General features: G+C 41.3%; 1 protein-coding gene across 1 annotated transcript; it reads right to left on the bottom strand.

Annotated features, from left to right (window-relative positions):
• Positions 1–793: 793 nt before the first annotated feature.
• LOC116316512 (taste receptor type 1 member 3-like) lies at positions 794–7,051 on the bottom strand. The gene is made up of 8 exons (XM_039612705.1): positions 6,849–7,051; positions 6,435–6,735; positions 5,793–6,149; positions 5,278–5,694; positions 4,983–5,186; positions 4,749–4,869; positions 2,144–2,514; positions 794–1,727 (listed from the first exon to the last, which is right to left on the bottom strand). The coding sequence occupies exons 1-8, from the start codon at positions 7,049–7,051 to the stop codon at positions 1,125–1,127; spliced, it is 2,577 nt and encodes an 858-aa protein (XP_039468639.1). The 3' UTR covers positions 794–1,124.
• Positions 7,052–12,966: the final 5,915 nt, after the last annotated feature.

The following is a 12,966-nucleotide window of genomic DNA, read 5'->3' as shown; positions in this document are numbered from 1 at the left end:
CTGTCTCTCCACTCTCTGCTCTCTCTTTCTCTTCTCTGTTTGTGTGCATGAGGGCGTGTGAGTGCATAATTCTGCTTCAGCATATCAGAGGTGGAGTCTCGTTCTGGTTCCCGCTTGTTTCCTGCCTGTGGTACCTGGAAGCAGTCAATTACTCCCCCCCCACACACACACACACACACACACAATTCATGCTACAATTATTGGTAAATTTGTGTGCTAAGTAGTACATTTAGTCAAAAATAGCCTTCAGGTTTTATTGTACTAAGCATGTCAAAAACTTTGGACTACTATTTTAATGCATTTAGAATCCATATACAATTCAGGTACAGTAGTGTACAACACATTCTAGTACTAAAAGAGTTATACACCAGTAATTTGCAATACAATATTTACCAGATAAAAGGTCAAACCCAAAATTAGTCAGTGACTCAATAATAAAATGTCAATAATTTAATGTTTATTATTCTGAAGCAAAGCTGTCTGCATGACGTGAGCACTGAGAGTGAGGTTATTCTAAAGCAAAATGCCATTAAATCTCTAATAGTAGGTTTCTAAACTACAACCAATAATGTTAGAGTAAAAATTTCACACCACATTGGTTATTACATCATTACTTTAATTCAGTAAATACTTTTGTCACCAACATCAACACAAACAAAATATGAACCTGAAAAATAATAATGTCATTGACAAATAATCTACAGGTACAAATCTACTATAGATTGCATGTTACTAAATAAAAATAAATGTTCTCTTTTATTTTTTGGCATTTTTATTTGATAGGGACTGTAGAGATTGACAGGAAAGGGGAGGTAGAGAGGGGAAGACATGCAGCAAAGGGGAGGTTGGATTCAAACCTGGGCCGGCAGCCACTCGGCGTATGGTTGCCTTCTCATCCCACTGAGCTAAACTGGCACCTGCATCATATTCTTTCTACACTATTTGCTGTATAATTTGCATAATTGTGGCGTGATTGAGAAACAATGATTATTATATCATTATTATATCTAATCTAGTGTATTTTGTAGAGTACAGTCTCATGGTATACATTACACAACTATTGCTGTCCTTATAGAAAGGAAATCATTTTTCACATTCTTTGATTTACTTTATGAACAGTTTGTTTATTTTCCTTCCTGTGCTTTTGGCTGTGGCTCCTCTTCTGTTTGAGTTGGTGGGACGCCCTCTAAGAAGGTACAGAAGTACTTTGGTTTGTTTAAGTCAGGTTTCCTTAACAAGAAGTAGCATTTTGGAAAGTAGTAGGCTGCCAGCAGTCCAAAGTTGCTTGCTAGGCTGAAATAAACATGGACAATTGACCTGTTCTTGTTATTATCTCTGTTGTTGCCTACGTAGATTGGAATAAAGATCACCCAAATGACACAGTAGATCAGGGTGGAAAAGGTGATGTCCCTGGCTAGATTATACTGATGAAGAGGCTTCACTGCCATGAAGGTGCACATGAATGAGGCAAGGGCCATTGCATAATTGAAACCTTGCATTAAGGCAAATCCAATCAAAGGTGAAACAGGACACGAGAGGAATGATTCTACAAAGTCTATTGTCATATTTGCCACATATTCAGACAATGAAGGTCCTTCTTGAACAAACCAGCCACAGAGACCAGCCTGCACAGCGCAGCAGATCAGCACAAACAGCCAGCTCACAGGGCCTCTTAACAAATGCAGGTGAGAGGCAGCCATCTCTGGGAACTCTGTCGCGTAGAGTATCTGTTTGAAAAAAAAGGTTGGGTTCTAAACATGCGTAAGATCTTATGGAAAGGCCTAAAATAATGTAATAAAGTTAGACATATTTAACCAACAAATGAGATTCTTTTAGATCAATAGTTCATTCATGTCAGCTGTTTGTTTCAAAGTTGAATACTGCGGCAATTAAGGTACAAAATTTAAAGTACACTAGAAACTGGTCAATAAATACATACGATTTCTCTAATTGGATGTGCCATAAGCAATAATCAAAATATTTTTTAAAACTAACTTAAAAAAGGCGGGAAAGCTGAGAGAAGAATTAAAGCACTGCAAGCTTTCTATCTGCTTTCAAAAAAGCTCAAACCTTTTTCTCTAACTGATTCTGCAGTTTCTGCACACTGCCATTGTGGGGCAGTGTTTCACCATTCTTAACTCACCTGCAGTGAGATGGACAGGATAACGGAGAGGATGACAGTCTGGAAAACAGAAGTGAAGGGCAGCTGAAGACGGCACACCACATCCCCTGGCTCCCCCAGGAAAAACAGTAGACTAAGATTGGCTCCCATCAGGCCGAGCACAGCCACAAAACTCAAGGGTCCCCCTGAGGCCGTTACCAGGGGGGTTCCTCGGTGCATCAGGAACACGATACCCACTGACCCCTGACATACCAAAAGCACGGTACCAACCAGCATCATTATCACAGCATCCTGGCTGTCCCAGGTAAAAAACTTAAAGATGGGGTCAGTGCAGTTCGTGCTGCGATGCTGGGACCACTGACGGTAAGGACAGTCAGTACACTGGTTGTCGTCTATGAGCGAGAAAGCACAAAAAATTTGGTTCCATTAAAAACAAAATAATCAACAAACCAAACAAACAACATACACACACCATTTAGGGATTCTATCACACATCGGCAACCTGTTATGGATTATGCTGCTTTGCAGATAAAGACGAGAAAATGATACAACTTTCTCATTTGTGTTTTTAATCTGGTATTACAGGTCATTGATTTAGCTAAATACTGCAAAGAGGATGCATTAATTGCCTGAATACAGTGAGTCTTGAAAGTCTCTTTTCAGCACAAAGAAGGTTCAAACATAATGCCTGCACATCTACTACAAACCGGAATCCAAAAAAGTTGGGACACTAAACAAATTGTGCATAAAAACTGAATGCAATGATGTGGAGATGGCAAATGTCAATATTTTATTCAGAATAGAACATAAATCACAGAACAAAAGTTGAAACTGAGAAAATTTATCACCTTAAGGGAAAAATATGGTGATTCAAAATGTCATGGTGTCAACAAATCCCAAAAAAGTTGGGACAAGGCCATTTTCACCACTGTGTGGCATCTCCCCTTCTTCTTACAACACTCAACAGACGTCTGGGGACCGAGGAGACCAGTTTCTCAAGTTTAGCAATAGGAATGCTCTCCCATTCATGTCTAATACAGGCCTCTAACTGTTCAGTCGTCTTGGGCCTTCTTTGTCGCACCTTCCTCTTTATGATGCGCCAAATGTTCTCTATAGGTGAAAGATCTGGACTGCAGACTGGCCATTTCAGTACCCGGATCCTTCTCCTACGCAGCCATGATGTTGTGATTGATGCAGAATGTGGTCTGGCATTATCTTGTTGAAAAATGCAGGGTCTTCCCTGAAAGAGATGACGTCTGGATGGGAGCATATGTTGTTCTAGAACCTGAATATATTTTTCTGCATTGATGGTGCCTTTCCAGACATGCAAGCTGTCCATGCCACACGCACTCATGCAACCCCATACCATCAGAGATGCAGGCTTCTGAACTGAGCGTTGATAACAACTTGGGTTGTCCTTGTCCTCTTTGGTCCGGATGACATGGCGTCCCCGCATTTCCAAAAGAACTTCGAATCGTGACTCGCCTGACCACAGAACAGTCTTCCATTTTGCCACACTCCATTTTAAATGATCCCTGGCCCAGTGAAAACGCCTGAGCTTGTGGATCTTGCTTAGAAATGGCTTCTTCTTTGCACTGTAGAGTTTCAGCTGGCAACGGCGGATGGCACGGTGGATTGTGTTCACTGACAATGGTTTCTGGAAGTATTCCTGAGCCCATTCTGTGATTTCCTTTACAGTAGCATTCCTGTTTGTGGTGCAGTGTCGCTTAAGGGCCGGAGATCACGGGCGTCCAGTATGGGTTTACGCCTTGACCCTTACGCACAGAGATTGTTCCAGATTCTCTGAATCTTTGGATGATGTTATGCACAGTTGATGATTTTTGCAATTTTTCGCTGGGTAACACCTTTCTGATATTGCTCCACTATCTTTCTGCGCAACATTGTGGGAATTGGTGATCCTCTACCCATCTTGGCTTCTGAGAGACACTGCCACTCTGAGAAGCTCTTTTTATACCCAATCATGTTGCCAATTAACCTAATTACTGTTAATTGGTCTTCCAGCTCTTCGTTATGCTCACATTTACTTTTTCCAGCCTCTTATTGCTACTTGTCCCAACTTTTTTGGGATTTGTTGACACCGTGAAATTTTGAATCGACATATTTTTCCTTTAAAATGATACATTTTCTCGGATTAAACTTTTGATCTGTCATCTACGTTCTATTACAAATAAAATATTGACATTTGCCATCTCCACATCATTGCATTCAGTTTTTATTCACAATTTGTTTAGTGTCCCAACCTTTTTGGAATCCAGTTTGTAAATACTATTTTAACTCTGTGGTTATCACAGATTAAAAGTTACCGCATTTTAATTGTGAATTTTTACAGGTGTGACAGGTAGATTTTGTATTTATTAGGACAGTGAAAGGCTCTTTATGTTTACCTGTTTTTATTCTATTTTAAATGAATCTGTTGACATTTATATGCTTAGATATGCGCAAGAATCTTGAATTTTGAAATGAAAATGAATTTAATCCATTCTGGAATAAGGCTGTCACATGGCAACATATTAAAGCGTACCGTTGTGGATTCTTATTAGATGCACTGAATATCTTGACAAGGAAGCAAATAAGCAACATCAGATATCTGAGACTACCACATTACCCTTATTTGCCTGGTAGGTGCCTGCCAAACAGTCAATACAGTCAAAACAGCAGGAGTAGAAGCCTTTGACTCTGTGGACCTGGCCTTTGCCACACATCGCTGAACAGGTGGAGTCGGGAACCTGCAAAGTTTGTGGTAAAAAAAATTCCAAGATCTCAAACTGGATCATGACCTGGATATTAAAGTTTTTACATGCTATAAGTTGTACATATTTTTCTGAGTTACAAAAGTTACCTGATTAGTGTGCCATTGAAAGAGGGACTTGTTGAGGAACAGCTTTTGTTCAGTAAATTCTCCCACATTTCTAAAGTCCACTTGAGAGGAGTTTGTCCAGACCCACTGAATCAAACCATATCCTATGTTTGGGTTACCATATTGGTCAAACTCTATACGTGTGCCATTTATGTTAAGAGAAGTGTTCTTTAAAGCCTCAGACAGCTGTAAAAAATGTAATTTAACTCCTTTTATTATTGTTGAAAAGCTTGATTCTAAATACAATGGTCTATAAATTAGAAAAAAAAAAAATCACCTTCCAGGGATAGATTTTGCTTCCAGATCCCCACTTACAGGCAGTTGAATTGCACTCCAGCAGGTTATGCAGTGCCTGTGCTACACTGTAAACAGCAGCATACACACTGAAACTTGATGTCTGGACGGCTGGTGCTTCCACTATGCTAATGTTGTCTGGTGACAAATTCCAGCATTGTGGGCAGCGATCATTAGGATTGTCAGGATTTATAGTTGGAGTGGATGTCTTTGCCCGCTCTTCACTGACTTTCTTGAAGAGCTCCATTGCATAATCGGTGAACAGGCGGAGGGTGTCTGTTTTGTCAACGAATCCAATGACTGTTCCAATTGTTTCAATGTTGGGCAGAGAAGTCACTCGACTATTGATGGCCCAACTTGTGCTGCCAATCCACACAACCGTTAAATTACTCCTGATAACCTGGAAAAAATTAAACAATTGACTGGTACTGAACAAACTCCATAAACTAATAGAAATTAATACAGTTCTTAGCTGCTGTAAATCTCTGATTCACCAACCTCTTTAAAAAAGATTTCACTTTGCTCTGGAAGAGAAAACACCACTACCACTCCAACATTGGTCATTTGGATATTGTTTATGATGCTTTTGATTGCTGGTTCGGGGTCAGTGTACACTGGAATCAGGCCCTGATAGGCCACACAGACAGATGTGTTTTCTGCCAATTTGGTGAACATCTGCACACCTCGTTGCCCGTATGCCTCGTCACTGCCCACAATTGCCACCCAGTTCCAGCCAAATGCCTGTATTAACTTTATCATGACATCCACTTGCCATTTGTCACTGGCCACAGTACGAAAGAATGACGGGTAGAGAAGTTTATCACTGAACTTGTCACTGGTGGCCCCATAGCTAATCTGGTGTGAAAATTAAAAACAGAAAATCAGAGATAAGTCTAATCACTATTGACATGTAAGACCTAATATATCATTTTCAAGGTAAAAAAAAAAAAAAAGAAAAAAAAAAAGTTAAATTATCTAAAGATCAGGCAATAAAAGAACAAGTCAATTTCTGTGATATAACCTGGCACAAATCCTTAGATCTACTTACAAGAGTTACCTTTACATTTGAAATATTTATTGTCTGATCTTTGCATTAATAGAAACTATGCTGCAAATCTTAAGATGTATGTGTATTCAAACCTGTGGCATCAAAAAGAATCCCAGGAGTTTTCCAATGACTGACACCATTTCTGAGCTAAGAGGACCAATCACTGCAACTGTACTGGTCTCATAGTCGGTGTAATTACACTGCACAGATAGTTCTTGGCTGGATTTTGCATTGAGGAAAGACAGAGTAGGGTTTATAATAATTAAAGATTGTGTGCAAGTGTCATAGATTTCATAACCCATCTTGATGCCAGGGAGGAGAGTCTGATTTCCATTGATTTCATCCACTGCGTATTTCATGGCTATAGCAAGTCCCAGTCCAAGGTTATTTACACTGTTTACCCACAAGCAGAAAACAGTAAATGTCGTGGTAAGTCAGGGTTAGCATACACGGTTATCTAGAGTCTCATATTATTATTGTTAAGGGTTGTTCACAGCAATCCTTACCTTTCACATCTTATCTGGTTGGGCTCTGTTATGTCACTGAGGCTGCTGGTGACATCGTTAATGGGAAAGAGCCCTCCGAGCATAATGTCCCCAGACAAACTGAAGAGGTTGGTAGAAATGTTGCTGACCCATTCAGGCAAACTCTCACTGCAGCTCAGTCTAAAGAAACAGCACAAAACCAGCAGAGTGAAACATGAAGCCATGACACTGATAAGCAAGCGACTGAGCCACAGCAATAACAGCAGTGTATTTTTATGTCAGTGCATCATGGTAGGTGGTTTTATGCAAATTCACCTGTGTTCTTCCACTTCTGGCCATCATGCAGACATATTTAAAACCTTGATGGTTTTCTGAGAAAAAAGATTCACTTTGCACTTTTATGTGTTTGTGTGTATGCTGTGTGTTTGTGTGTATGCTGTGTGTTTGTGTGTATGCTGTGTGTTTGTGTGTATGCTGTGTGTTTGTGTGTATGCTGTGTCTGCAGTGTTCATCTTTCCGGAGTATTTTCATAGAATTTGTTTGTGGTTTGAAATTTGTTTGTCTTTGGCATAACTATCTATCATGAGTATCATGATTTCTGGTTTGGATCTCTGAGTTTTGAGTTGACACATTTTTTCTAAACACCGGGCTTTTAAACCCCAAAACATGCTGCGCCAGAAACTGGTCCACCCCAGGATCAAGTCCTCCGACACAAACAGAGTAACATAGTGTATGCTCTTAAGTGCCAGGAGGATTGCCAGGATTTATACATCGGGGAAACCAAACAACCTCTGGCGAACCGGATGGCACAACACAGAAGAGCCACCTCGTCAGGCCAGGACTCTGCAGTCTATTTACACCTACAGGCCAGTGGACACTCTTTCAGTGATGAGGATGTACACATCCTGGACAGGGAGGAACGCTGGTTTGAGGGCGGAGTCAAGGAGGCCATTTACGTGAAAAGGGAAAGACCATCTCTGAATTGAGGAGGGGGCCTAAGGGTACATCTTTCACCATTGTACAATGCTGTGATTGCAGCCATTCCGTAACTCTTTGTGAATGGTACTCATGGCCATTAATCAGTAGGCTTTGATCAGTGGTTGTTGATCAATGGTTGTTGATCAATGGTCATGAGAATTTGCAAAATTATGATGAAGGAACTGACCTCCCAGCCCATTGTTCCTTCAGTGGTGCTAGTTTCAGTCATTATGCAAATGTACTGTTTATAAGATTGGGGAAACCTGCAGTCAGCTGAGATTGAAGAAGTCACTTGGATGAGTTTCTCCTACTGAAAACGCTACGTCCAGATGAACAGAATCAACCTTTGGAGAGCTCTGGACTTATTTTGTTTCCACTATATTTTTTCTGTCTTGAGCATTATGTCTAGATTTTGAGTTGCTATTCATTATTTTTGGAGTTTGAATTGCTGTTCAAAAGACTTACTGTTCTGTACTTGTTACGTCCCCCCGTGAAAGCTAGGCGATGAGGGTGGGGGGCAGTAACAGTTGGATCCGGGTGAAATGAAAAGAACGCCAGGCAAATGGTATTTAACACAAAATAAGTCTTTATTGATCAATTAACTCAATAATCATAAATGGTAACAACAGAAAGAGACAGCACCGCTGCTTTAATGATAACGCCGACAGGTCAACCTAAAGAGAATGGTGATAACTTCAACAAAGAATACAACTATAAGGCTTCAACAGAAAAAGACAGCAACGCTGCTAATAGCAATAACTAGGCAGGCCAAACAAAGTAAAGGGGGCTGCCATCACCTAAGCAAAACCACCACTCCATTAGGAACTACTCACAAAGAGCCAAAGAGCCACGCACGGTGGGGCTGGTCACACACACACACACACACACAGAGCAGGCCTTTTACACACCTAGGCTGGAAACACACACTGACCAGCACAGAGGAAACCCACCAGAAACCTCTCCCACTGCTCCTACCACTCCACACCGTAGGCAGGAGAAACACACACACACCACACGCAACGCGGAGACACCAGAGAAAGCCACTCTCCCACATTCAGTCCATCCCCAGCTTATACAACCTCAGAGAGGCGATTGCTGACTGGGCCCAGGTGGTAAATGAGGCCAATGAGCAGCAGCTGTGTCCTGGGAGAGAGAAGAAGTGAGAGAGAGAGAGAGACAGAGGGTGGAGCAAGAGAGGAGGAGGCGGAGAAAACACCACGCCCACACAAGGGCAGCTTCAGGAGGCCCAGCTAGGGCCGTAACACCCCCTCCCATAAATACAAACCAGTGGCTTGTCACAGAATGTCCTACCCAACTTTCAAACACATCACCTACCATGCACCATAATGACGGTTAGGCATACCCTGCCAAGACCTTTTTGATGGGTCGAAAACACTGTATGGGGTTGGCTCAAGTCCCTCAACATAGTGTCCCAAGTGACAGCCAGATGTTTTTTGAGCCATCACACATGGAGAACCCAGCAAATAGCTAGAAGGCCTTTCCGAAACACTGTTCAGGCGCTTCATTGCTAGGTCATGGCGACGGGCATGCTGGTTAGCCACAGGTGCAGGTTTGAATGGTTGTGTCGTACACAAGGTGTCGTACTGCAGGTCATCTGGACCTGACAGATTGCCAACAGGTGGCCTCTCATACTTAGGTGACCTCTGACATTGGCCAAATGGCACCACTGAGCCATTACGCTCCAATTGTGGCCTAGGACTAGCAACAGTACTGTTTGGCTTAAAATTTTTGATCTGTATTCACCCCCAGTTTCTTTTCAGAGCTTGTTTTTTACACAAGTGTATTTCCCACAGTGTTTGATTGCCTCTTCTTTCCTCTTTCAGTGTTTAGGTCTTCCTTATCTCCGTCTTCATTTTCATGTAAGACTTCTTACAGTCATATTTCCTGTTTTACTTTAATGGTAGGTAGTTGGTAGGTGGTTGCTTTTATGTTGAGTTTACCTTCCTTTCAGTTTCCTCTTTGTCTGCACCTGTGGTTCATTCTCCCAGCTATCCTTTATCCTTAATCAGCCTTGTGTGTGTACATACTGCAGTCATCCTTGTGTCCAATGCCATGTTGTCTGTTATGCTTCCCTTATGCCTTTCATTTGAAAAGGTCTGGGACTTTTTGTTAGGTATTTTGCCTGCAGTGTTCAGAATTTTGGTTTTCCCCTCTTCAATCCACATAGAAACAATGACGCTTAAACAATCTCACAAATTAAATTCCATTATGCCTCCTTGCTAAGATGCTATTAAACCAAAACCTTGTATCTTGAGTGTTTTTGATTAACTTTTCAGTTTTTTCAACCCCTGAAAGCGTGACTATCCAGAGTTGGGTCCAGTAAGCAGAGTTGCAGTCTTACCCACCTCTCTGGAGGTTCTCTCCTCCTCTCCCTGCTGAACCCAAACCCCTAGTCATACTAACTCTCAAAATCCTCAAATCACAGGCAAAGGAGAAATCTTTCACTCCAGCTCATCAATCAGCAGTAGACCCAGAATTTTAATTCATTTGAAAGTCTTAGCCTTTTAACCCCTAATTGAACTTTAGGGTATGCAACCATTCCTTCGAAAGTGCTCAAGGAAGTTCTACCATTAATTACTGTTTCAATTACTAAAAAGGCATCACTTGTCCCTGCTGTCTTAGCTAATTGTAGGCCAATCTCCAACCTTCTTTTTATCTCAAAAATGCTTGATAGAGTAGTTGTAAAACAGGTTACTGACCATCTGCAAAGGTAGGGTTTTTGAAGCGTCAGTCAGGTTTTAGAACTCATCACAGTACAGAAACAGAAGGTTACAAATAACCTTCTTATGACCTCTGAAAGTGGATTAATCTCTATGCTTGTCCTGCTAGACCTCAGTGGAGTGTTCAGTTCTGTTAACCACAATATTTTATTACAGAGATTAGAGCATAATGTAGAAAGTAAATGTACTATGCTGCAGTGGTTTGAATCAAATCTATCCAACTCCAAATTTTTTCATGTAAATGGGAAGTCTTCTTTACACACAAAGATTAATTATGGAGTTCCACAGGGTCCCGTTCTAGGACCGTTTCTGGTTATATCATACATGCTTCCCTTAGACAGTATCATTTAAAGGCATATCATCATATCATACATTTTCATTGCTATGCAGATGATACCCAGCTCTATTTGTCAATGAAGCCAGATGACACACACTCTTATTTAAACTGCAGAAATAAAGATATAAAAACCAGCATGACCTATAATTTCCTGCTTCTAAATACAGATACAACTGAGGTTATTATAATTGGCCCTAAAAATCTTAGAAATGTGGTGTCAAACCAGACACTCTGGATGGCATTGCCTTTGCCTCTAGTAACATTGTGAGGAATCTTGAAGTCATTATTGACCAGGATATATCCTTCAGTACAGATTCTTTCTGTTTTCATGATTAGACTTAAAAATGTTCTTTTTGATACAGCACATCGTTAGGGCTGAATCAGGTGACCCTGAATCTTCCCTTTGTTATGCTGCAAAAGCCTTAGGCTGCTAGGGGAATATTTCTACTTCATTCACCTTTTTCACTCACAGTGTTTCAATATGTGCTTGAGGTGACTGTTGTTGTAAGTTGGTGTTATATAAATATACAACATATAATAATATTTTTATTTAAATGAATTGAATTAACATATATAGTGAAAACTTATATAAAGATCTATTTTTTCACATTGTTTTGAAATATCATGTCATATATTTCCCTCACTCTTGGCTTGGGATGTTTATTTGCATGCAATGTTGCTCATCCACAAAGCAAATTAAATATTTCCTCCCAAGATATTTGCATAAACCTTCAGCAGACTTACAAAGTAAGCTCCTTTTAAATGTCCATTCAAACACATTTTAAATCAGCTTTGAAGCTTTTTTTTTTTTTTTGCCTTCTTTTACTATTACAGGAAATCTTTGGTAATAGGGGTTTGAAAAAACACAAATCATTGTTTTTTAACATAAGGTATCTCATAAAGAACTTATAACTACTTAGAAGTACTAAATGAAAAGGTGTAAATCAGAAAAGCAATATTCGGTAATTAAACGCATTGAACACCACAGCCATAATTTTAGTTGTTAAGCTGATATCTATTACAACATCATTCAAGAATTCAAATTACACTATGGGCCTACAGAAAGATGGGCATTGCGTGACTACCAAAACTAGCAATTAGGACATGGAATGTCACCTCTCTTGTGGGGAAGGAGGCTGAGTTAGTGCTTAAGGTTGAGAGTTACCAGCTAGATATAGTCGGGCTCACCTCAAAGCACAGCTTGGGCACTGGAACCAGAGGGTTTGTTCCCAGCACCTTTGGGTCTGGGAACATGTCCTGTCTATCATCTGCGCTTATGCACTGAACAACGTTCAGAGTACCCAGCCTTCCATAGGCGGGGTGGTTGAGGGTGCTCTGGGAACACCTGGCAGAGGCCCTGGTCTGAGAGATCTTCAACTCACACCTCTGGCAGAGCTTCAAGAGCATTCCAAGGGAGACTGGGAACACTGAGTCCGAATGGTACCTGTCCTGGTGGTAACCCCCAAACCAAATGGTGGACACCAGGGGTGAAGGGAGCCACCAGGGTGAAGAAGGAGTCCTATCAGGCTTGGTTAGCCTGTGGTACTCCTTGGTGGTAGGGTTCCTTGGGTGGATGCGGTTCGCCCTGAGTTCCTTAAGGAGGCTTTCTTGGTTGACACGCCTCTACAATGTTGTGTAGAGATCAGGGGCAGTACCTCTGGATTGGCAGAGCAGGGTGGTGGACTGAAGCATGTGTTCTAACTATAGGGGGATCACACTCCTCAGCCTCCGTGGGAAAGGCTATACCAGGGCGCTGGAAAGCAGAGCCTCCTGTAACCTCAGATACAGGAGGAACAATGCGGTGTTTCTCAACCAGTGTTTTCTCTGGTTGAGAAACACTGGACCAGCTCTCTATCCTCTCGAGGATACTTGAAGGTGGGAGTGGGAGTTTTCCCAAGCAGTCTACATGTGCTTTGTGGACTTGGAGAAGGTATTGACTGTGTCCCTTGGAGTGTCCTGTGGGAGGTGCTTCTGGAGTATGGGGTGTCTGGACCATTGCTAAAGCCATTTGATCCTTATACAACTGTTGCAAGAGCTTGGTCTGCATAGCTGGCAATAAGTTGGACTTGTTTCTGGTGGGTGA

The sequence above is a fragment of the Oreochromis aureus genome, linkage group 5, assembly GCF_013358895.1.
Source record: "Oreochromis aureus strain Israel breed Guangdong linkage group 5, ZZ_aureus, whole genome shotgun sequence".
Lineage (NCBI taxonomy): Eukaryota > Metazoa > Chordata > Actinopteri > Cichliformes > Cichlidae > Oreochromis > Oreochromis aureus.
Note: the sequence above shows the minus strand (reverse complement) of the source record. Positions and strands in the feature narration are given on the sequence as shown.